This window comes from Ambystoma mexicanum, chromosome 3p, assembly GCF_040938575.1.
Source record: "Ambystoma mexicanum isolate Mex_15411 chromosome 3p, UKY_AmexF1_1, whole genome shotgun sequence".
Taxonomy (NCBI): domain Eukaryota; kingdom Metazoa; phylum Chordata; class Amphibia; order Caudata; family Ambystomatidae; genus Ambystoma; species Ambystoma mexicanum.
In genome coordinates, this window is record NC_090925.1 from 1029900431 (window position 1) to 1029926329 (window position 25899).

The 25899-nt window shown below is 43.7% G+C and overlaps 1 protein-coding gene across 4 annotated transcripts in view; it reads right to left on the reverse strand.

Moving 5' to 3' along the window:
* The window catches only part of ARHGAP40 (Rho GTPase activating protein 40), a 645040-nt gene that overhangs the window by 109560 nt on the left and 509581 nt on the right, over positions 1 to 25899 (reverse strand). For all 4 annotated transcript variants that reach the window (XM_069652367.1, XM_069652368.1, XM_069652366.1 and 1 more), the window contains 3 exons: positions 18429 to 18506; positions 15677 to 15836; positions 10730 to 10812 (listed from right to left, as the gene is read on the reverse strand). In XM_069652367.1, the coding sequence (XP_069508468.1) occupies positions 10730 to 10812; positions 15677 to 15836; positions 18429 to 18506 (321 nt within the window). The remainder of the gene's footprint in view (positions 1 to 10729; positions 10813 to 15676; positions 15837 to 18428; positions 18507 to 25899) is intronic.

The following is a 25899-nucleotide window of genomic DNA, read 5'->3' on the forward strand; positions in this document are numbered from 1 at the left end:
AGACATAAGCGTTCATGTTGTCCCATTGTATCTGCATGGCGTCGCCCAGAGATCCCCAGCCCTGTCCCTGCCAGGATGCAAACTGAGGGCGCCTCCTGTTGGACCAGGTGGCGACGAGATCCACCTGAGGGTGACCCCATTTGTTTAAGATCCCCTGCAGGACCTGTTCTTTCAACTGCCACTCGTAGTTGTCCGCACCAAGTCAGCTGAGTGTCAGCTTCCAGGTTGGACTCCCCGGGAAGTGGACTGCCACTAAGTGCATGCTGTTATCCAGAGCCCATTCCCAGATGTTGATTTCAAAGAAGCATAGGGACAGAGACCTTGTGCCACCCTGCTTGTTGATGTAGAATATGCTGGTGGAATTGTCCATCTGAATGAGGATCATCTTGGCCCTGATCACAGGAAGGAAGGCTTTGAGAGCAAGCCAGATAGCCTTCTGCTCCAGCCAATTGATATGGGCCTCCTGTTCTTGGAGAGCCAAAACTCTGTGGACGCTGTGGCCGTCTGGTGTGGCTCCACAACCTTCTAGGGAAGAGTCCATGGTGATGGTAACCTGTAGGGGCCGATGCCTGAAAGGTCTCCATATCCTCAGGTTGCAGTCCATGCTCCACCAGCCGAGGTCCTGGTGGAGAAACGGAGGAATACTGACACGTTCCGCCTGGGAACCCCGCTCCTGATTCCATGAGGCTGCGAAATGCATCTGCAATCGTCTCATTTTGAGCCTTATGTATGCACTGGCAGTAGACATGCCGCCACGATACTCATGAGGTGTTGGTACCACCATGCTGAGGTCACTTCCCTGCTGAGAAAATGACACTGGGCCCTCTTTGCTGCTGTGATCTTGTCCTCCGAGGGAAATACTCTTTCAGTGCTTGTATCCCAGATGAGGCCCAGGAACGTTAGGTTCTGCGTAGGGTCCAGCTGTGATTTCTTGAGATTGATGGAAAATCCTAATTCGTGCAGCGGTGTCCAGTCAACTGGTCGACAACAAACTGGTCGACTGCAATTTGGTCGACACCATTTGGTCGAATGCCAAATGGTCGAATTTTTTTTTTTTTTTATATATATATATATATATATATATATATGTGTTTTGTGGGTTTTCTTGTGGGGAAAAAAAAGAAAAAAAAAGGGGGTTGGGGGGGGACCCCCCCAAAAAAAAAAAAAAAATGGGTAAAAAAAAAAAAAAACATTCGACCATTTGGCATTCGACCAAATGTTTTCGACCATTTGACTGGTAACCTCGTGCAGCATATACATGAGGACGGAAGAGGTGTGCTCGACCGCCTCCAGAGAATTCGCTCTGAAGAGCCAGTCGTCTAGGTATAGATAGACATGGTGACCCCTGGGCCCTGAGCAGGGCTGAGTTGAGGCCAAAGGGTAGAACCTTGTATTGGAAATGAAAGCCCATGATCCTGGACCTCAGGAAGGACCGATGAGGCTGCCAAATTGGGACATGTAGGTTCGCGACCTTCAGATCGAGGGAGCACATCCAGTCTCCCCTGCAAAGTGTCTCTACAAAAAGCGCTGGGGTAACCATCTTGAACTTTTGAAGAGGGAGGGAGAGGTTCAAGGTGGAAAGGTCTAACACAACTCTCAGGCCAGCCTGGTTCTTCTTGTTTATGGTGAAAATCCTGGAGTAGAAGCCCATGCCCCGCTGGGAGTTCTTCCACTGCCTGGTTCTCTACGAGCAACTGAATTTTCCGCCAGCAGAGTTGCTGTACCAATCTGCGCGAGTGGAGGGGGGAGAGTGAGGAACCGGTATACGGTAGCCCGTGGATACCACTGAAAGTATCCAGGGGACCGCAAACCTTGCGCGCCAAAAATGCACGTGAAGGGCAAGCCTGCCTGCCGCCCCAAAGGCCCGCCCCGCCCCCAAACGCCCCACCGGAGACACGTGGACCCGGAGGGGCGTGTAATGCCTTCTATCCCTCTGGGGCCGAGGAGGGGGACTGAAAGAAGCCCTTGCTCTCCCCCTTGTGTTGTTTACGCCAGTGCTGACTAGGATAGATAAGGATTTTGCAGTCTGGGAATTGTTGTTCTTATCAAGCTCCTCATCGATGGTGGAATTAAAAAGGTCACCACCCTCGAATGGCAGGTCCAATATACATTCCTGGACATCTGGGTTGAACTTGGTAGCCCGTAGCCAGGCCATCCTTCTCATGTCCATGGCGATGCAGATGGCACGGCCGGAGGTGTCTATGTGCGCAACGGTGGACTCTATGATGTCCTGGGCCACCATTTTAGCTTCTGCCAGCCCTGCCTTGAAACGTGCCTGACTGTGCACCTGAAGTTCTGGAAGAAAGTCGGTTGATTAACGGCTGCAAGCATGGCGTCTGCATTAGACTAACAAAGGTGCAGTGAAGCGTTGGAGTAGACCTTCTTTCCGTAAGCTTCTCAGATCTTGTCCTCCTTGCCTAGATGTGCCAAAGACGAGGTAGCCAAGGACGATGGAGGCTTGGAGTAGAGTGAGGCCGCGGCAATCTCAGACTAGTGTGGTTGAGGGTGCACCAAAACAACCAAAGGATGTATGAAGGACACGCTACCAGCATGCAAACCCTTCAACAAGGTTATCAACCTTAACTTTTGCATACAACAACTGCCTGCGGTCTACTAGAGTTTGTCGCCATTCAAGGGAAGAACAACATTCAGCACTGTACTCTCACATTAAATACTAGTATGGATATATGTTTAAAAAAACATTTTAATAGTTACTGGATATCTAAAAGCTTCCAAGAAGCACAGGGACACCGAAATACATAAGCCTGTTTCCCTATAATACATAAATAAATTCAAACAGCGAGCAAAAAACACAACAGTACATAAAAGGAAGGAATTATATTTTAGTAACCCCCACTTAGTGTCTAATGCTGTGTATTCATTTGACATCAAACATCAATGCAATTCATTCAAACTTCTGCATTCATTCTCAAAAACACATCCATAAAAACTACAAACACATCTTCATTCTTTCATATTTGTGTTCATGCTGCCCAACATGTTTCTTTCCCTGTTAATCAGTGTGAGACATTCATCAGGGTTTTGTGTTAATATTGGGAATTACACTCTTCATAAAGGACACAACAGAATAACACATTATTCAATTTCAAGAAACACCACAAGTGTTGGTATCGCCGGTCTTGATTCACCGGGGAATATTGTTTCAACCGAATGTCACCACCCTGGGTGTCTTCCTCTACAGCACAAAAACATAAAAAATACATTGGTTGTTGAAAATCCTTATGTCAAATGAGTATCAATCTCATCATAGCCAATAGATTCTTTGAATCAATCAATGCTATTAGCATGTAACATCCTGCACCACCATTCTCTAGGGGGGGCATCACGCGATGGACCCCTTAACTCTCAACATTTTCGCTTCCTGCATAGGTTGTTACATCTACTGTTGTCATCTTCCACCAGATCGATTATTTGCTAAGAATGACCATCATGAAAATTATGTATATTATATTCGGTTGCCCCCATCTTTCTGACCCATTAGAGGCTGGTTACATGATCTTACCAGGCCAGGGTTCCTGCTGGGAAAAGATTTGCTGAATAACAGCTCTTGGTTTAAGGTGGTATAACGTCAGTTACTGCAGGCATCACAAAACAGCTCCTCGAGATTGCTTTCTCACAGTACACTGGCCTATAGGAAAAGAAAGGATTCGGGATTAGAAGTTTAGTTTCCTGCTTAAAGCATTTAGACCAGCTGGTATAATTAGGCTGGGTCCTGCGGTTATACCTTGCACAGTAGAGAACTGTTGTTCTTGGCTTGCTCGCTGCATTGCTGTGGTCTCTACAAAAGAGCTACAGCGCTCAGTAGCACCTTAAAATCAGTAGCTATCTGACTGGTAGGTGTTGATATCGAACGTGACTGAAACTGTCCAAGATAAACAGCTGGTCTGTTGGCCTGGGGAAACAAAACAAGGAGTCCCCACTATGTCAAGTTGCAAAGATCTATGACAGTTTATCTTGACTATGCTGGAAGTGTTACAAATGTTGCTACGATTTACTTAGAACACCGGAAAGCATGGAACGTGGCACACCGCACTGCTTGATGTTACTTGTTTATTCTTGCAGTTACTCTACGCTATTAATGCATGTTAAACTGTTCGCGTACTCGGAGGTCTTACCTCCACGGTCAACTTATATTTGCAGACTGTTGCTGGCTGTATGTCCGGCGTCTACCAATACTTGTTGGTCCGCAGGTGCAGTCAAAAGGAGGAACTTTGTTGAAATATCACCACGTCTGGTCTTTAAGCATACTTGAATGGCGCGGAAAAGACTATATTCAGGACGACAAAATATACATGTTCCTGAATACACACAATGTGTTCAATAAATATTTAGGAAAGTAGTTAAGAAAACTGATGGGGGTAGCGCGGGATAAGCTTAACTTTCATATTTGTTCTCCCGGTTTGATCGTGCGTACTACTCCACCGGACTTCATTGTCGCATGCGCACCGATGTCAGTGGAGTGCTGCCGAGCGAGTCCTTCTTAGTGTCTTAAGTTGCCATAGCAACATTGGGCTTCAGTAATACGCAACTAGTCCGCTTTTGATGTCCATCTTTCGTTATATGCTTAACAGGAATCGTATTGAACGGGCTTCGTGTTGCAAATGAAGTTCCACTGCTTTTAGCGCATGCTAAAACTCGTAGTCTGTGACTTGAATCATAATTATCACTATCACCAGTTCACTAAAACAAGGTAGTTGGGCAAAATTTCAGTGGTTATCCGGTATGGAGGATTGAAATGACCAATGTCCCGAAATACTGAAGTGTCTTGGTTGCAGAGGGCATCTTCTAGGTATTCCATTCAATTTTTTCATTGAGCCATGTCAGCATGCTCTTAGTTAGAAAAAATATTTCTTGTTCTTTTTTCAAGAGTAGTTTTTTGTCTTAATTGCTGTCCACACCTGGTTTTAGTTTGTAAACAACTGATGTCTTCAATCTTACGTTGGAATTCTGTCCAATGATCAATGAGAGGTGCATTACATTTACGGTTTAAGCAACTTTTTTGTTCACTAATCCTCGTTTTCATTTTCCGTTCTACTTTGCCCATGTAGAATTTTGTACACAGGCTCCAAATTGCTTGGATCACCATTGGTGAATTGCAATTGGTGAAAGTTTTCTGTTGCCATGCTCTAGGTAGTCCTAGATCTATTGTGAGGCTCTTTTTGGTTCCTGAGCAGCATGAGCAGTGACCACACGGGTAATGTCCTACCATGTCCAGTAAACCTCATTACTGGGGTAATGTTGGTTGTTTAATGGGTCTAAGGTTAATGTCATTCCGGGTAGTCAGATCTTTAATGTTCCTGCTTCATTTGAAAGCGATAATGGGTCTGGAGATGGGCTGGTCACTTTTTTCCATAATAGCACAATGCTTACCAATGATGTTTTTGATAATGTTGGACATATTACCATATGTATGGACAAAAACAAAATTTTTTTGCTTCTTTTTTTCGCCATTCTTTGTTCTTTGTATTCCAATAGGCCTTAACTATTGTTGTTGTGGGCTCGCTTACTGGCATTGGTAGTTACTTGGACGGGATAGCCTCTGTTGATCAGGTGTGTTTGCATGCATTCCATCGGCCTCGGCTTTAAAGTCTGCCCTCTTAGTGCTGTTTCTTTTTAGTCTCAGGAATTGGCCCAGTGGCAGGTTGTCTCTCAGGTGCCGCGGATGGAAACTAGTATAATGGAGAAGCGCGTTCTTATCGTGGGTTGGTTGAAGGGTTTCACATAAAGTTGATTATTAGTATCATCCAATGTAATCGTGATGTCAAGAAAAAAAAAGGGGGTGCGCCGACAGCAAGAGTGGATCCCCCTCCAATTGCCTGTACTTGGCGTTGAGGCGCCGATTAGTAGGCTGGGCCAAATGGTGGTTAAGCCATCCCTTTTTGGCCAAGTCAACAACATCCTGCTGCATCGGGATCCCCGTTCTAGCCACGGGGTGTAGAGTGAGGACCTCGGCCAGGAACCCCGCCTCCGGTTGTTCAACCTCGGGTTGAGGAAGCCCCAAGTATTCTGCCAAACCTATGAGTCGTTCATGGAAAGCCTTGGCTGAAGATGGTGTGTCGGGGTCCTCTGCCTCATCAGTGTCCACTAGGGTGTCCGACTAGACCGGAGCTAGTGGAGGAGTGCCAAGCTCCGAAGACTGAGGTGTGGAGACAGGAGCCGGAGGCTGCTGTGGAGGCTGGTGTGGAACCGCCTGAACTGTAGGTGGCAGGGAAGCCGGAATCGAAGGACCTGGCGTGGGCAGCTGGGTTTGCGCGGGGGGCCTGAGGCGCTGGAGCCATAGGAGGAATGAATATAGGCGCTTGTGGCATGACTGGTGGTAGCATGTCCCTGATCACATCGCGAAGGATGGCACCTATCTGAGGGGACCTCATAAGTGTGCGTGAGGAACTTCTCAAAAAACCTGTCCTCAAAGGCTAGAAGTGTGGTAAGTGGTACTGACAGAGTAGTGGGAGGCTGCTGGGGCCTGTGCGTACTCTGCCTAGCTGGTTGTGGGGTGTATCGGCCCTGCAACGCTGAAGGATAAGCTGTAGGCTATGTACCTGGTGAAGAACAGTCCCACCTGGACACACGTTCTCCGACTGGATACCCGAACGGGGCGGTGTCGGACAAGCAGTCATTTTGTCGGGCTGCATGCCACGTGCCTGCATCGCAGTGCTTGCCGCGCAGGGCCCATCCTCCTCCAGAACTGGTGGTGGAGCTTGAAACCTACCCTGCACTTCAGGACTAGGCCTGGTAGGCGTAGTGCCTTCTGCTGTGTCTCCGGTAGTGCTGCATACAGGCGCCCCCTCAGACATTTTTCTGGAAGTAGGGCGTAACCCCTCGGGTGGACACCCGGTAAAAGAACCTTGAGGTCCCTCAGCATTGTCTCCGGAAGAATCTAGTGACCCCTCAAACAGCCTCGGTACCGGTGCTGGTGCGAGAACCTGAACGGTCCCTCCCACTCTGATGTTTTCTAGGAAAGGAGTTGCCCTTGCGGGGTGTGGTGGAAAAAAGCAGCCCTACCTTGGGCCTTGACTTGTGTCTGATGAAGTTAAAGTCCTCTGGAGGCGACCTCGATAAGAGCTCCCTCCACCGAGCTAGACTGTTCTTCAGAGCGCGCGCTGTAAGCGCATCGCACACGGTACAACCTTCCCAGCCATGTTCTGGGCCAAGGCAGCGGAGGCAAAGAACGTGGGGGTCAGACGTAGGGAAGAGCCCTTCGCAGGCTGGACACCAGACATGGCTCTTCACTATGAACCTTAAGGTTTTCACACCCCAGCTAACCACCTGTGCCACGTCCCTTGGATTCTCCATCAACAGACAACTCTCTATCAAGGAGCACATAGCAAGAACAAACAGCTGGGGTACCAACTTTCCCACTTGCAGAAAATCAAGCTCTTCATGCCAGCACACAACTTCACATCTGATGTTCAATCCTTGCTCCTCCTCTACCTGTATGGTGACAATGCCCTCATGGTAGGCCTTCGGACAACAATCTTAGCACTTCTGAGATGTGTCCTACATGCTGCGGCATGACTCAAGGAATTCTGCATATTCAACCACATCACTCAACCCTCAACACACTGCACTGTGCGCCACTGCAAACACGTATTGCCTTAAAATCTGGCTACATCATCTACAAGGCAGTCGCCCTCCAGTCCAAAAGCTACCTCGCTGAGAAGCGAGGTATCTCCATAGGAGTATGATCCACCAGAAGCAAGGACATATGCAGATTTGAACTTTGCTGGTGCAGGAAGGAAATAATCAAAAGAAATGCCTTCTCATTCTACACCCCCAGACTCTGGAACCTCCTTCCCATCAACAATAGACACACATTCTCGCTTATAAGGAAAGAGCTCAAGAGCCTCCTTAACAGCTAGGTCCACACCACTCCCCATTAATCTGAGACTGGGCGGTCTGCTCCCCCTGGTTTCCTCCTTTGGTTACTTGTAGATCCCTTATTGCCGCCCTCCCCATCACCGAGGTTAGCACCCCACTCCCTTGGAGTGACTCCTTGTGATCTGCCTCCTTCACCGTGTACTTCCTCCTATGACGTGTAAAGCTTCCAAAAGCCAGATCTGCACCCAATAAAGACCAGAATAATAATGAAACCTTGGTGACCCGCCTAAAAATAACAGAAATAGTGCTTGGAAACTCCTTGAGTTTATAAAACCCCACAGAGTCCCTCTGGTCCAAAGGGAAAGATAGGGGGTAAGCCAGAATACCATCTGCCTAAGTGGAGAGTACAAACCCTACCCTTCTGTACTCTTTAATCTTAGAGGTCCAGAATTCCCTTTGCAAGCCAGGGTGAAGACACTTTCCCCTCAGACAAGAAGGCCCTGTTAGATTTGGTGAGTGGTGAGTCTTTGTAGTAAAGGAAAATACCTCACTAATGTGTCAGTGATGGACAATGAACAAAGACAAGAACAAAGGTAGACTTAGTTAGATGCGAGGAGAAATGTGTTTCATGGACTCCTATGACCTGAGCATTACAAAAGTGACATGGTCACGAACTGGCTCTTAAGCACAGTTGAGGAGTGTTCGACGAGGCAGTCAGAAGACCAGCTTCCTTGAAAATGAAGCTCAAGCCTCTGCAAGATTGTGGCCACACATTTTAAATCCTTGGGCAGTGGACCTACACTAATGTGCGCATATCAAGTACCCTCAGCTGGGAGGTTGCTAGTTCATCTGTAAGCTGACAAACCACAGAGCTCCCTCATTACCAACTTCCCTAGCTGAAGATAATCCTGCAATTACAAAGTCAAACGGGAGCAAACGCTACAGAGAAGTGTTGGAGTTAGAAGAAAGTGTTGCAAATAGTGTGTTTTGGGGGTATCAGGTAATAATATCCCCATATATATATGGTCGCCGTAAAAAATATCGCCAGGAAAATGTTGTGGCGATATTATTTACGTGACCATATCTATGGGGACAGGGGCATTATTACATTGAACCGTTTTGGGGCAGTGAGGAGGAAAGAAGCAGCAAGGAGCAGGAGATTATACACCGGGCCAGGAGTGGAGATGAGGTGGTGTTGAACATTTGAGATGGAAGGAGAGCAGTCAAGATTAGAGGAGTGGAGGTGGTAAGGAGACTATCGGAGAAAGGAGGCGTGGAGGAGGTGTGAATTGTGATAAAGAAGAACATCAAGGCAGAGGTGGAGAATAGCAGAGAGGAGGAGGAAATGAGAAGAAAGAGCAAGTGGAAAAGCAGTCAGGAGGGGAGTAAAAAATCCAGACTAGAGTGTGGCAAACTGTCCATGCGGAAAGGAGAGCTAGTCAAATGGAGGAGAGAAGGAGAAAGACTACCTCATACAGAGGGGTAAAGGAGGAGTGATAAGAAAGAATTAGAAAAGAGGGGGTTAGCCTGGAGCTAGGTTTCTATGAAGAATCCTGACTTGACTGAGAATGAGCCATGACAGTCTCTGGCAATCTGAGAAGAGGTTATGCGCAACAAACCCATGGTCCAACACAATCCTTCCCATGATCATAAATTGTTAGTAGACTGGCCCAGGAGGCTGAGGAGCTGCCAAAGGAATCTAGGATGAGAAGTTGACAAGTGATTTCCTGACATGAAAACACCTCAGCCAAAATAAAAGGGCAAGGCACTTGAAACCCATGACACCTTGAGTGACTTTCTTCATCGCCATGAGTGAGGAGGTTAAGCGAGAGAGGCAAGGACTGAGCAGGACAGTGCTAGAAAGAGGTTTGGTGGTTTTTGTTTTGTTTCCATTGACCTCAGATAATCTGATCCCTTACTTTTCTGTTATGGCAAAGGGCTTGGATCTTGAAATGTGGCTAAAGACTCATCTGTTGATCTCTCACCTGTGCCACCTCTGAGGAGTAAAGCCAATAACTAGCGTTAATGCAAGTTCTGAAGTCACAAATGCATTTTTATAGCAACTTTATAAAGTCAACAACACTGTATTTATGCTCTCAGCTGTGCATTCTAAAACTATCAGGATGTAATTATGTGTTGATGGGTTCTTTTTAATGGTAAAAATCAATCAAAATGTACAAAATGGGGAAAAAGACAGGACCACGTTTGAAGTAAACTGTTTATCAAATTACAATTTTTCATATAGGAATGTATGCTTTAGCTATGAATGCTATATTATCCAAACTGTAGTACATAGGTGGCGGATGAGAATTGTGGATTCACTCCAGATGGACAGATGGAGAGGTATATAAAATGTGGTGAAATAGTTGTACGTAGTTACAACACAAGCATGTGTATGGCTACAGTGCTGAGCACAAATAATAGTGCTATATCCTACCACATGTGGATGATCATAGTGTCCAGTCAAATGGTCGAAAACAAAGGATCGAATGACCATTTGATCGACAGTCAAATGGTCGGGAAAAAAAAGATCAAATTTTTTTATTTATTTATATATATTTTTTAGTTTGGGTTGGTAGAAACATGTTTTTAATAAAGAAAACGGAGGGGTAACAGGGGAACCCCCCCACAAAAATAAAAAACCGACCCTTTTTATTGATCATTTTACTGTCGATCAAAAGGCATTCGATCCTTTTGTTTTCGACCATATGACCTACAACCGATGATCATCTAGCACTTAAACAGGCAAATTGCTCATGGCTTACTCTCAAATCAATTTGCATAGAAATCAAATTGCTTAGAAACGTGTACAGCGCCAGTTAAATTACAATATTGGCAGAGCTTCAAATTTGTCACTTATGGTATATAAAACGGATGCTGCAGTTCTTACCTTTAGCGTGTTTCTGTTGGACTCTGGAAGAATAAGGATGAGCAAATTGAGGGCTTGCAACCTCTGCCTCAGATCTGGAATATCTATTGAGAGAAAAAGAGTGTTCACCGGGGAATGGGGTGTTAAGTGAAAGATAACTCCAGACCGTAAATCCTCTTCTGGGCCTTGGACCACAGTAAAGTGAATGTTAGTGAGCTTGTGTTATAACTGTAGGATGATGAACTCACTTGAAAAGAAATAGACAAAACTACTTTTATGATTTTTTGTTTGTTGGTTTGTTTGGACCTAAACGATCTGCTCTAGGCTGTGGCTAAATACATTGGAGATATTATTTAATGATATCACTGATAAATAAAACCTCTTGTGTACACAGGAAATTAGTGCTAGTTAGCCAGTCTGTGAGGTAGCACTAATGTGCCTCTATGTTTGAGGGACAGGCATGCAGTATGATGCAAAATGTGCGATTGTTTTATTTACACAATTATGAAATCCAAAAAGGTGTGACAGGGCCAGGGTCATGATCCTCTTACAGGGCTTCAGGAACCACAGTTAACCTGGAGTAGGTGCCTTACCAGGGCATTGCCGGAGCCAATTCTACCAAAAATTGGGGGTGAGGGAGTTGAAGGGGACCCCAGTGCCTGACTACCCAGAGTGCCTGCTGTTTAAAACTATGGGAACTGCTGTCACATCCACAAAGGCTGTCAGCCTCTCTCCCTCTCGCCAGGTTTCTTGTTTCCTTTCCAGAACTACATATCACAGATGTTTCTAGATTGCCACAATGAAAACACAGAAGAGCCAGAAGACCCATGACCCAATTTGCAGCACATCATTTTGAATCCCCCAACCCGTTGCTGCTGAAGAAGAAAAACGTGGAACGATAAACAATCTTACATGATGAAGGGAAACTATGTGGTGAATAAGGTTTTGTTCGGAGACAACCGAGACAGAAAGGGGACAGGGCTTTCCTGGATTTTTCAAACATGTGTCCTGAAAACCCAGCCTTCTAGGTAAAGTAAAGGGACAGATAGAGCATGTGAACAAGGAGACCAATGGGAACCATGAGGAGTAAAAGTGCAGTAAAGGCTGGGCTATAAACATCCAGCCACAGAGACAATTGATGAAAGATACTCTGTTGAAGGTGGACGTGGAGTTGGTGAATCATAAGACCAGATGGTGGAGAGGAGTGTTGTGAAGACTGCTGTAGAGGTGTAAGAGAATGCAGGTAAAGTACTGTGTGTTAGACAGAGTGGTAGAAATTAAATGAGTAGAGAGTGTAATGAGTATGAAAGAGTGACTAGTACAGAAAGCGAGAAAGATAGAGAGGCAAGTGTAGGAGTAAAAGGGGAAAGAGATTGGGTTAGTCAGTGTAAACAGTGAGGGAGTGGAGGTGTTGAAGAGAGTGAAAGAGGGCAGTGGCAGAGGGGAGGTAAGAGTAGAAGGAAGGAAGTGGTAGAAGGAGAGAGGAGGCGAGAGAGAGAGCGAGTAGAGAGTGGAAGAAGATCGGAATGGAGAGGGTTGAAAGCAGAGGAAGGTAGGTGGGAGAAGGGAGAAGATAGGAAGACCATTAAGATCGAAGGGGTGTGTGGAGATAGCAAGATGAGTAGTAAAGAAGGTGAGAAGAGAGGAGAGATGAGAAAAAACATCAGAACCCTTAAGTAATAACATCAAATATAGCAAGATTCCTTTGGAAAGTCCCAGAGGGAGATCGATACAGAAGGCTACAGCATTGAGGCTCTCACTTAGAAATAGACTAGTTTAGATAGTCTGGGTTATCTTGCATTATCCAAATCTCTGGAAAATTGTGGGGGAGTAGGGATGCCCGGGCTAGAGTGGAGGGAGCCCACATGGTGGTTGAGAAAGTCCTAGGAAAGCCCTTATTCCAGACCTACCACAACCTTCCAGAGAATACTAAGCACATTTAAAGAAACAACACTGTCCTTGTCTGTGGATGTTAGAAGCCATCTGTAACAAACGCTAGGCGCATACTATATGAACTTTTACTACGAGTGGCTCTAGCTTATACCTGTAACTACCTACTCGATCATATCAGTACCGGCCTCCCAGATAGACGTCTCCTCATGGGAAACTTGTGGTTGAAGCATACAAGACATTTTGTAGACTGCAGTGTTCCCTCCTCCATAACATTTGACAGGTTACACAGAATAGAAGTGATGGTGAGGATATGACAGAACATGCCAACAGGTTTTCAACAAGCATGGTATGCAGAACCTCCTGGCGAAATTAAGAATCCTATGTAGAGTATACATCTAGTAATGATTTATTTTTTTATTTATGTGTACAATGAACCTTTATACTCATTTATAATACAAATGAATAAACAATCAATCACATAGTATCAAAAATTAACAGTTCCACCTAAAAGCTCATATATAGTTCTGATAAAATACACTGTAGCTAAAACCAGCGTGTAGAATCGCCAATCAAAATGCAATAACGTAATCTTTCCGAAAATATGTAACCCATGTCATGAACAAAAGGTCCTATCAATTGCACTTAGAGCTCCCGTTTCCTGACAACCCATGATTGGATGTTTCCAGGTTTCTGTTTTGTCCTCTTGTTTGCACAAGTGACATCTTACCGCCTTGGGTATGCCTCTACGGGGTCTCAATACCTTTAATGTATTTAGCACATTCATTGTGAATCGCAGAAAAATCTATCTAAATCCTAGATCTAGCATTTTTTTTTTTTACATATACAGGCACAGTATTAAATCTTCTTCTAATATTGCGATATTCGGCACAATTTATATTTATTCAGAAGATCATTCTGTTTCGCCTATTCCTAAATAGCCCATTTGACCTTTCCAGGATTATTAATCGGGAGCTCTTTAGAAACCCCAATTTAATCTAATATGTTCAGGCTTTCTGAAAAAAAATTGTCATAGTGCAGGGGAGTTAGTCTTCCTCAGGATGACATCCAGGACCTCAAAAAGAGATCCCCTCATAGGGTTTACAATTTTGTACAAAATTATCCGTTTTTTTTAAACGTCACCAATTAATTAATACATTGGATGCCCAACAACACAAAGCAGAGCAATTGGAATAGCCCCAGGTACATTCAAGGCTTTCTTCCATATTTGCCCTTCCAAAAGACTCAAATGTTTCTCTTCGATTCCCTTCAACATTTCCAAGCCATAAGTAATGTCCACAATGATCTTTGCCTTATAACAGATGTTTAGGGGGAAAAAAAGACATGCAGCACAACCCATGTTGCCACCCTACATATCTATGCCTAGAAAGCTACAAATGCGAACTTGGCTCTGGTGGACTCTGGATGAAGTCGCTCCAGAAGCAAAGCACCATGTAAAATGTCGGCCTCAGAAAGGCTCGCCACAGCCAATTAGAAACAGTGGACAATGCCGTCTTGTGCCCAGATGAAATACCACCGTAACAGATTATGAGATCTACACATGGGTCTTTGGTCTAAATAAAATTTTAAAAGTCTTAGCAACATTCAAAGCTGTTTTAACTTGAGAAACTCAGGTCTATGCTATACAAATGGTAGAATAATTTCCTGTTTCAAATTGAAATTGGGTCAACCTTTAGGGACCGCTCTTATACATAGTATAAGGCTTTTTACAGGGTAAGGATTAATGCTCACTGACTTTCCTGGCAGACATGACTGCAATATAAAATGCAATCTTCCAGGAAATGTGGTCATGGTCACAGATGGGGATTATTTTCATTACGTAAAGCAATAAAGGAACATGCCAATCCAGTTTGGAGGTATGGTTTCCCCCAGTGATTATTTACCTTCCCCCATCCAGGAGCAATTTACAACTGATACCACATTCTACTTGGTAGCAATTATTAAGGAAGGCCCTAACAAAGACATCTCTATTGAACGTCCTGATTCAGTACCAAATCAGGAGGTGAATTACAAAATTAACCTAGTTTGTCTGCTTCTAAGTTGATCAGATTCTGGGAATTAACAGCTAGGAGAAAAATATACTTTGAAATCACCTACTAGTGAACAGTTGACCAAGCATATTATGCCTACTTATCATGCCTACTGCCAACAACATGGGCATACTAAAAGCAATATGAAGCTCGGTTTCAAGCTGTCTTTTTGAAGAAATCTAATGAAGACATATTTTGAGGTTTTTCTTATGGATGGAGTCGCTTCTGAATAGTACCCTTGCAAAATTCAGAGAAGAGAAGATCGGTTTAGTCCTCTCATTGGTGTGGGTCAAGGACTCAAACGATCAAATCTGTATTTGACTTTTGTTGCATCATATCCAATTTAGTACGACCCAATATGTCTGGGTAAGTACAAATTAATTATGCTCAGTGTAGCACTGAGAATTGATCCTGACCTTAGGCTTCAAGTGCTGGGGGCAGCATTTAAGGAGCCGAGGCAAGAATTGTTGCATTCAAAACATAAATAGGCAGTGGATGTAGATTGCCTAGACAAATAATGCTGAGTCTCCATGCATCAGCAGCTACGAAACAAAACATGCAGGGGATAGAAATGGGGAATACAAAAACTACATCCACAAAAATAACTTAAAATAGATGGAAGATGAGATCAGTTCATAAACTGCTAGGCTGGAAATCAAACTGGCAGTTTGCGGATTGTGACTGCATATCTAGGTAGGGAACACCTGGCATGTGGGCATTCTACACGGGGTCCATAACGCAAAAGATATAGCTTTTACTATGCAAACAGCACATTTTCATCTTGTTGCAATAACCTCTTCTTTGTTTATTCATTTTTTTAAATGTTGGGTAAGTGCCATTCCATTACTCCCCTGAATTCAGCTTAGCCCAACTAGTGGAAATCCATGCAGTTTGTAAGCAAGGGTTAAACTGGTATTGGCAATTTACAACTAGACTTTATCTACTAATGTACAACAAACTGTTTGGTGTATGTGAAGAATTGCTTATGACTGATTAGCACACTGAGATGGTTTCAAAGAAAGCATACCTTGTACTGCTGCAAAAGCAGAAAGGTATTCTGTGGTCAGCAAGGGTGCAGGGAGCTCCCGGATGAACTTCTTCAGCAGTCCAACTACATCGTTCTGGTGAACATCTTCCCAGCTAAACAGACCAGCATAGAAATGGCTCTCTAGCTTCTGTTGGAGGCCCTACAGGAAAAAGACATTCAAAGGTCCATTGAAATTCAGTAGCAAGTCTGAGAGAGGAATAGCTGGTTATCTGCATATGAAAGAAACATAAAAATGCAAGGCTGTTTTTGTTTTGTTTAATTGATTGATTTAAGAGAAATATTAAACTAATAATGTTGACCATATGGTTATCCAGCAACAGAGGCAATTTATTATCAAAATGCAACAAAAGGCGAAGCAAGACAATGAGTAACACAATCTTTTCCTATTTCTTTTCACCTTAGCAAGAACATGTTCTGAATTCTACCAGGATTCAGACAGTATTATGCAGGAATGTTTTAGAGAGTAGGAATATAATCAATTAAATAGGTTCTTTCTATAGAATGCTGCCTCTCCCAACTACTCCTCTATCTTCTCAGTGGGGGAGTTGCTACACCTTTCCTCAGTGAAGCCTCCTTACCTGCTCACAGTAGCACCCCTTCTCCCAATATAACCGCCGCCCACTCCCAGCAGTTTCATCCCCATAGGCATGACCCCCTGTGACATTGAAAGACTGTTGAATGGTCAGTAACTTAGAAATAATAGCTCTGTTTTCTTAATATCCTCGGTTTTGTAAAGATATCGTTTTGGAGCCCTCTTCACATCCTAAGTATGCCAAGTCGACTCCGCCTGGGAGGTAGCGTTTGAAAATCAAGAAGGAAGAGATATGGTGCGATTCCCATGGAAATCTGAAACCACAATAGGAAGGAAAGGAGAATGCATCCTTAAGATCACCTATCTTTGCAAAATACCAAGAAGGACTGGTAAAAACACAGTGTGCATTGCACTCACTCTTCACAAAGTGATGGCCACTAGGAGTAAGATGTTGCAAGTCTATTCTACGGAAATGCTCAAAAGGAAGACCACTTAATTTAGACAAAACTAGGTTAAGCTACACTGGGCGAGAATGCCTAACAAGAGAATATACCTTCTTGAAATCCTCTAAAACAATCTTATACTGGAATTGTAAAAGCAGAGGCCTAGGAATTACTCTTCCTGTATGCCGTAATGGCAGACAGATTACCTCTTACAGAGGAATATTAGAAGCCATGTTTAGCTAAAGTAGCAAATAAGACGGAATTCATTTTCACACATGATCATGGATCCACTTTTCCCTATAGCTATAGGCACCAAATGCAAAATCTTTTCCATTTCAGCGGTTGCACGTCTTTGCGGAAGAACGTTTTTTTAGAAGGTTGATGTAGTCCTGAGGTAGATTCAATTAAGGGTCTGGAGAGGCAAGCGACAAGTTCAATTATGGATGGTTTGGATGAAGAAGCTGGCCCTCCCAACTTTGTCAACAAATTCTGTTCAGCCGGCAGCATTCTGTGTGGCAACATTTACATTTGAAACAAGTCTGTGTACCACCATTGAGTCAACCAGGTCAGAGCTATTAGAATCATTATTGCGCTGACTTCACAATGGTATGCAGAATCAGGGGGGCAACAGAGTGAAGACAAACAGGACATTTATTGACCAGGGTATCAAAAGGGAACTGCCAAGAGACTTGGGTTCATAAAACCTGGAGGCAAAGTATAGCTATTTTGCATTTGCCGCTGTTGTAAACTGATCTATATTAAGTGGCCCCCATTCTTTGAAGATGCTGTGTAATACTTAGTCGTTGATAACACCTTCATGCTTTTCTGGAACAATTCAACTGAGGGTGTCAGTTTTGTTGTTTTTTCAGGGAAGGTGACCACACTCAGGCTGATCCACCTTGGAATGACCCGGCACCAAAACTGTTGAGCATCTCTCAGGGGAATCCTCCATCTCATTCCTCCCTGCTTCTTTATGTAGTACATTGTGTTAGAGGGGTCAGAAGGAGGAAGGAGGAAGGAGGAAGGATATCAGGGTTAGATCGACAGCCTGAGCTAAAGCAGATTCTTTACACCATAGACCAAGCCCCTTGGGATGATAGCACCCTATTTTAAGATAGTGTGTGCTGGGTCTAGAAAGTTACAAATGTAAGCAAAGTCAATTTCACTTCACTGCTCTTGGAAACTGTACTTGATCCAAGAGAAGGTATTTAAACCTTGGAAAATTCTGAAAGACTTCCCTGTGCCACTGTGCTGAAGGTGCTGTGTGACACAATGTAAAGATGATGCCTATGGAGTTTGTCAGACTCCATACTTAAGAACACAAAAAAACATAGAATTAAAAGTACAAAGTCCCAAAGTTCATTAAAAGAGCTGGGGGTCTCTGAGGTGGGAGGAATTTAGCACTCAACTGAAAATTCTTCCTAACACACAATGATAAATATTAACTCTTTGCACCCTCTCCTGGGTGCCAATCTCAAATACAGAGAAAAGTGAAAGGTGGAGGAGGGGCAACATGTCTTAGATTAAAATTGACGGGATGAGACTAGGCTCTAGCATCATTAGAAGGCATGGTACAAGATCAAAACAATTCCATATATTTTTGCACAAAGAACTTTAATCTCAGAGAGAAACATTATTCTAGCGGATACTCTGCTTTACCAGGTCTGCAGTATCACACATAACAGGTGGGAATGTATTCTGTGACTGGGTGGTTAACAGTCGAGGAGAAGTCAGAGCAGGTATACAATTAAAGTACCTTTATCCTGGTCTGAGAGCCAGATATTCTTAGGATACCTTCATTCTCCAGTCCTTTTTTTTCCAAACAGGTCAGCATCTATAGATAAATGGAGAAAAGAGTGCATACATATTTAAAGAACTGGTATTAAATTGAAACAGCCCCACCCCCCAAAAAATATTTTCCGACAGAGGTTAAATGTGGTACACAGTAGCAGATTTACTCTCCACTGATGAGCTTATATACAAAATCTGAAAATAAAAAAAGCTGAGACATTCCCCAAGACCATTCAGAAGGTGCCTGTCAGGTTTGTATGGTTACTTTTTTGAACACCACATGCAAACAAAACAGGGTCCATGAGGATTAGGTCCAGACCCCTTAGTGCACTTTCAGATCCTAGTCACATATTGTACTGCCGATTAGACTTAGTGACTGATTTGGTGCCCCCTTCCCATGGACAGCATTCCAATGAGTATGGAGAAAAAAGAATCGAACATAGAAATAAAGCATGTTGCAAGTAACATTCAAGATGGCACGATGCATACGAGCAGTAGCTTTTCTATATTTTTATAGGGAACTAATCACTTGGTGGCATTTTTGCCCAATGGAAACAGGATGGGTTTTCATGAAATCTCTAATTTACCCAGGTGCTTTCCAGTGCCAATTCACATGGTCATCTAATATTTGAACACAGAAAATGTATACTGCAATTCCACGCACAAAGTAATTTGACAAGTGTACAGTATGGCATGGTAGCTGGAAGTAAAACTTCATGTGAGCAAATATAAAGGTTCACTTATTGGCAAACTTCTTTCGTTCTTCCCATTTTAAAACTGGGAGACCGTAGTAACCCATTTAACTATACCCTTAATGATCCTGGATGCAGACGGTGGTAGGGAGATTTATCAATGTTAAGCTTAATCATCTCTTCTAGTGATACCCTCAGCACATTTTGCTGTACTTGCTCTAACCATGGGAACTTTGTTTTTTATGTTTTAGCTTATTTTATGGAGTCTTCCTTTCCTCTATATCTCTTAAAAGGCATCTGTGTTACACTTTTGCAACACACAGCACCCTGTGTGCAGTGTTGGTGGGAACCCTTTGGGTTCTCCTTTCATTTTGTTTCGTTTTCTTTTATTTTCCCTAAGAACTACTGTTCTTAAGGATAGAGAGATTCTTTGTATCCTTCCTAAAACTTTAACTTGGGAGCTGGAGTTCGATTACAACGACATACGGAACACAATAAACAGCGTGAAAGCGTCAAGACCTCCAGGACCTGACGGGTTAACCAACTATACTATCAAGAAAAACCCCGAAGCATGGGCAGAATTTTGCACAACACTTTGACAGAATAATAGCACAACGTACTACTCCTATATCATGGAAGAACGCTATAATCGTTCCTGTTTTCAAGAAGGGGAATAGGGCCAATCCGAGAGATTATAGGCCTATTGCACTTCTTGATGTGGTGGGCAAGATTTATGCTACCCAGTTACAACGTAAATTGTTGAAATGATCTGTCGACACTAAGCATGTAGAGCCAAGACAAGCAGGCTTCGTTAGGCGTGTTGGATGGCACCTCAATCTTTTCCTCTTAAATTTACTCAAGATGGAAGCCATAAGGACAAACAAAGTTTATTTAGCCCCGATTGAATTTTGGCTCGCTTTCAACAGTATTGACAGAGGTATTTTGTGGAAAAAACTACTGTCTGATTGGCAATGTCCTCCAAGTCTAATAGAGGTAATTAGAGAACTCCACACTAACACATCTATTATCAGATTGGATAGTAGTGGAATCTTATCTGCCCCTATACAAACTTTTAAAGGTGTTAAGCAAGGCTGCCCTTTAGCAGCAATTATCTTCAATTTATTCCTATCTGATATAGGAGAGGCATTCAGCGGTACCTCGCCATTTTCACCAAAGATAAATGGAGCTCATGTGGGGTGGCTCCTGTATGCTGATGACCTGATACTCCTCCCCAATTGGCCTGCAATGGAAACTCGATGCACTTGAAACTTATGTGTCAAACAACGGTTTCCAAATCAACAAAAAGAAGTGCAAAATATTTGTGTTTCAAAACCTGACAACTGTAAATAAGAATCAACGTAAACACGCTTGTCACTTGTAAAAAACTAGGTTGCCAACGACTTGCAGTGCTAAATATTTAGGAACGTGGCTGAACACTAACTTAAATGATGATCCTTGGGCACAGTCAAAGTCTAAATGTCGGATGCTAGCTTGTCAAGCTGCAATCTTTAATAAACAATATGGGAACTTCTCATTGAAACCAATTATCGCCTTTTACCTTCAAATGGCGGTACCTGCAATGATCTGTGGCAATGAAAATGCTTTTGGATGCTCTTATGACCTATGGGATACATTGGAGAACATTCTGGACCAAGGTGTTACAATTACCGAAAGGAACGTTAACTGTGTGCATAAGACATGAACTTGGCCTAACATTGATTCATGCTACAATATGTTGCAATCCATTATCCATATTTAGAAAGATCATCAGTGCTGTTCCGTCGTTACAGTATAAAATATTGAAAGACTCAGAGTCAGTAAAAATACGATGTTGAATCTGTGGAAACATCAATGTACGGATGTTTTAAGATCTCACGACATTTCGGTATCTACATTGTTGGATAATCCTGATTTAGCCAAAAGACAGCTTTGGAGATCAGATTGGTGCCAAACATGCGATCTAAGAGATAGATCCCAATCAATGAGTGAAGTGCCCTTTGAAGCAATGTCCTTTGGCAAGTTACAACCATATTTACAACAGTTTCCAGATTGGAAATCGCGATCCTTATACATGAAATTCAAATTGAACCTATATTTAACCAAAGTGCGTACAGGATTTCGGTCTAAAAAAACTGAAGACTTAACCCGTCGGTTCTGTGAGCAAAGCACCGAGACACTGAAGCATCTAACTTTATTCTGCACAAAATTGCATAATTTGCATACTCGGAGTCTGGGTACTGTAATTTGCAAACATCCTACGCTCAAGTGCTGATGAATGGTGTACTGTATGTTCAACGTGCTGGATCAGAAACTAATGTTCGCCTTGGTAAATTTTCTTGGTGAATTACAGGCATGCTTGACTCTTGGTAAATTAGAGAGGTAACATGTTTAAGTAAAATATATATGTATTTTTGAAAATATTAAGTTGGACACTCTTAAGATGTGGATCCTTGCGACGAATAACAAGAATTGCAGACGTTGTTGGATTTGTGTTTTGTAATGTCGTAATGTTTTGTTTTTTTCATTTCTTTTAATTTTTTTTAAGGTTTATATAAACCAATACAAATAAAAAAAACTTTAACTTATGAGAGATTAGCGCACACCACCTTATGTGGAGTGCTAAGGGGATACCTAGTATCTCTCTGCTCCTATGACAACCCTAAAGTTGGGACTGGTGGCAGTGGACGTGTTCTACCAACTTTTGGGCTATTTTCTACCACAGACTGTATTCACAGCCTTGGTTATGCACAGAAGGGTCATCTATGGTCTAAAGAGGTGGTTCCTTTCTTTTATCGCCATTTCTTGTGTCGTTGTCCTCTGTTAGCCCTTCTACCATTCTGGAAGGGGGAGGTTTGTGTGTGAGTTTTGCCTTTGACGAGAACCCTTTGTGTCCCGGCCTAGGCTCCAGTGTGTCTGAGAACAGGAAGTAGGGGAGGAGTTAGAAACTCCCCTATCCTTTATCTGCTGATGTGCCTGAATGGAACCAGTTCCCACTGGGCGGCTGGCTGAGCTGATCGGACAGCCACCCACCCCTTTCTGTAAACTGCAGGGAGAGTTTGCAGGAGGAGTGAATTGGAAATCCTAATAAAAGTTGAGGTACCTGAGACAGAAGGCAAGTCGACCACTGGAATAGAAGATCCGGAGCTGAAGACAGACAGACGCCAGCAGACCGTTACAAGAACCGTGGAGAGACCACTACTGTCCTGACTCAGTTTTCTTATTGACAGAAGAGCTCTGAAGAGGATGACTCCTTCCCTTTGGCTGATGGGACCAACTAGCCACAAAACTAACTGCAGTTTGAGCCATCCCCAGCATGCTATGACCTTCCAGGGCTACAAACCGCGAATACCAGGGGACCCAATTGCAGTGCATCGTCTTCCAATGCACAAATCCTCCCAGAACTTTGGTCTGAGCTCCAGTTGCACCTCCCGGGAGACTATTCCACTCAAAGCCCCCTAACCAGAGTGCAGTACTGCAGAATCGAAATGGATCCACCAGGCGGTAACCGTTCACTGTTGGAGCTGGTAAAAAGGCACCAAAACCGCACACCAACGTTGGAGATCGAAGAAGTCTGTGCTAGGGGTCCTTTGCTGCTGTGACATCCCACCTTTCATCACCAGACCAAGGAAGCAGGAGACTGGGTCCGTCACTGCTGCACCGGAAAGAAGCCAGCTGCATTTTCTTCAAATCACCTAAGGTACTGTGGGGCTAAAGGTAGGACTTGCCTCAAACTGAATAGTCGCTCCAGTGTGACTGGAGTGCGATACTAGGTGTCTGGGTGTTCACCCATATCCTTTGCCCAGGCTTAACAGCGTGTGCGCCCATATGGAGTCCATTACACGGTCCCTACTAACCTTTATTCCACTACAGCGTTTCCCTTAAAAGTAACAAAATATCCTGAGGAACCTTTTGCCTTTTCTACTGTTACATGAGTTTTGCCTCCCTCCTCAACTGACTTTGGGGAACTCTAAACCTAGTTAGGGAAGGACTGCTTAAGTGCTAGAATCCTTGAAAAGTCTTACTAAGGTATGCATTGCTGGCATTAGTGTTGAATAACCCTGTTTCCTTCCCTCAGATACTTGTCTGAGTGACTTTATAACTAAATGTTTTTGTAACAAGTGTTGGTGCAAGCCAAACTGTCATTACTGTGATTTCTCTAACAATTGTGGGCGCAAGCCACTACTATTTAAGCAGGCACCTGAAAAAGTGTTGCTATTAGTTTCTATTATGTGTTGGTTAGTCTAAAATAGTATTTACTTACCTTGCTTATATCAAATACATGTATATTTTACTATAAACCTACAGCTAACATCCTCCTCATAAGATAAGCATGACTGCTCTGCTATTCTACCAAACCTTTGGTTAGTATAGACTTATACTAATTGTTGGGGCCTTTTTGAGATTTCGTTACAACTTTTGGTCTACCAGTGAGATCCTAGTTAGAAGGAAGTTGCTACCCAAAGAACAAGTCAGTTGTAGGTTTTGCAAAGATCATGCTACTACTGAAACTTTGAAACATGTTGGTATTCATTGCCCTGTTTTAAGATATAAACGTCCGTACATTTTAGATGCTTCATTTATAGAACAGATTTTACTGATTGCGAAGCTTTATGTATTTATTTATTGAATGGGCATTTGAATTCAGTAGTTATAGCCTTTGTGGGCCTTTTGAATTCTTTAGAATTGGTCGTTATATGATTAACTTTTACATATATATATTCCTATGGTGAGTAATGTATCCCTTCTGAGGCTTGTGGAATCTGCTTAGATCACATGCTGTACATAGATTAGCGAGCAGTGGAAGAAGGAGGTGGGTTGTGAGAAGGTTCAAGAGCGAATAAATGTCTTAAAAACGCTTGTTCCACTTGTGCATCTGTCTTGGAATGTGCGTCAAAGCAGTAGTGCCGAGTGAAAGTATGTATTGAGCTCCATGTAGCTGCTTTGCAAATACTGTCTAGGGGGACATTTGCAATGAAAGCCAGAGTGGCTCTGGTACCTCTTGTGGAGTGGGCCCTTGGCATAAAAGGCAGTATTTTATTAGATAGGGAATAACACAGTTGGATACATCGGACTATCCACCTAGAGATGGCCGTTCTTAGAGATGCGATCTCCTTCTCTGCCTGGCGCTATGGAGACAAACAGTTGATCTGTCTTTCTTAGCGTGTGGTCTTGTCTACGTAGTAGAGGACCACTCTCCTCACATCTAGTGTGTGGGGTTTTACCTCAGCAGAGCTTTTGGGTTCCTGGAAGAAAGCCGGTAGCTCAATAGACTGGTTTACATGAAATTTGGAGATGAATGTAGGTGAGAACCTAGGGTGAGTGCATAAAACCAGTTCGTCCTTATGTAAAGTAAAGAAAGGATCTTGCAGTGACAGAGCTTAGATTTCACAGACCCTTCTTATGGAAGTAATGGCTACTAAGAAGGCAGTTTTATAAGTCAGATGTTTGAGACTAGACTTGTGCACAGGCTCCAAGGGGGGGTCCCATGAGCTTAGCGAGTACCACATTAAGGTCCCAACCTGGTTGTGGGTTAGAAATCGGAGGGTGGAGTCTCTCTACCCCTTCCACAAAAGCTTTGATGACTGGTACCTTCCACCATGAGACCTTGTTATGGGAAGTGGTGTAGGCTTACAAAGCCGCCAGGTGGACTTTTAGGGAGTTGAACACTAACCCTGCATCTAGTAAGTGGAGCATATAGGTTCGAATGTTAGAAGGAGTACAATCAATGGGGTTGGTTTTCTTATTCTGGCACCAAATTACAAATCGTTTCCATTTATCACAGTAACAGTGCGTAGTGTTTGGTTTTCTTGATTCTTTTAAGATATCCATGCATCTCTGTGGTAGACTGAGATGTCCGAACTCTATGACTTCAGGAGCCATGCTGCCAAGTTCATAGAGTGTGGCTGTGGGTGCACTGTTAGTCCTCCATGCTGGGTGAGTAGGTTGTACTGGCACAGGAGTTTGATGGGATCGCACATCGCCAGTCTGCGCAGACGTGGATACCACGGTTGTCTTGCCCACATAGGAGCAACAAGGATCAGCGTCATCGGTTCCTTATGTAACTTGTTCACCACCTTCCTCATGAGAGGAGTTAGGGAGGGGTGAGGGGGTGAAAGGGGGAGCGTACGTAAACTTCCCTGACCAGTTCATCCATAGGGCGTTCCCCTTGGAGTCTGGCTGGGGGAACCTAGATGCAAAGTCTGGGCATTGCCGATTTTCACTTGTGGCGAATAGGTCAATAGTTGGGAAACCCCACTGAGAGAAGAGGTGTTCTATGACTTCTTCTTGTAGACGCCACTCGTCTTCCTCTAGTAGGGGATCTCTGCTCAATGAGTCTGCTATAGCGTTGAGTTCCTGTGGAACATGTCGTGATGACAGGAACATTTTCCGTCTGAGTGCCAATTTCCTAATTTTCTGAGCGAGTCTAGATAGATTTGGATAGCGTGTACCCCCCTGTTCATTGATATAAAACATTGCTGTGGTGCTGTCCGTTAGGATCTGCAGCGACAGGTTTGTTAAATGGGGTTCGAATGCCTGAAGGGCTTTCAATACTGCCAGGAGTTCCAGCACATTGATGTGGTTCTGAGCTGCAGTCTGAGACCACAGAGCTGGAGCTGTGTTGTGACCACTGCCTGTATCTGTGGGTCGTAGAAGGGTTTCCCCTTCGTCAGATTTTCTCTCGTCCACCAAACAAGATTTTGTACCAGTGTTGGCGAAACGACCACAAGAACGTCCGACTGACCG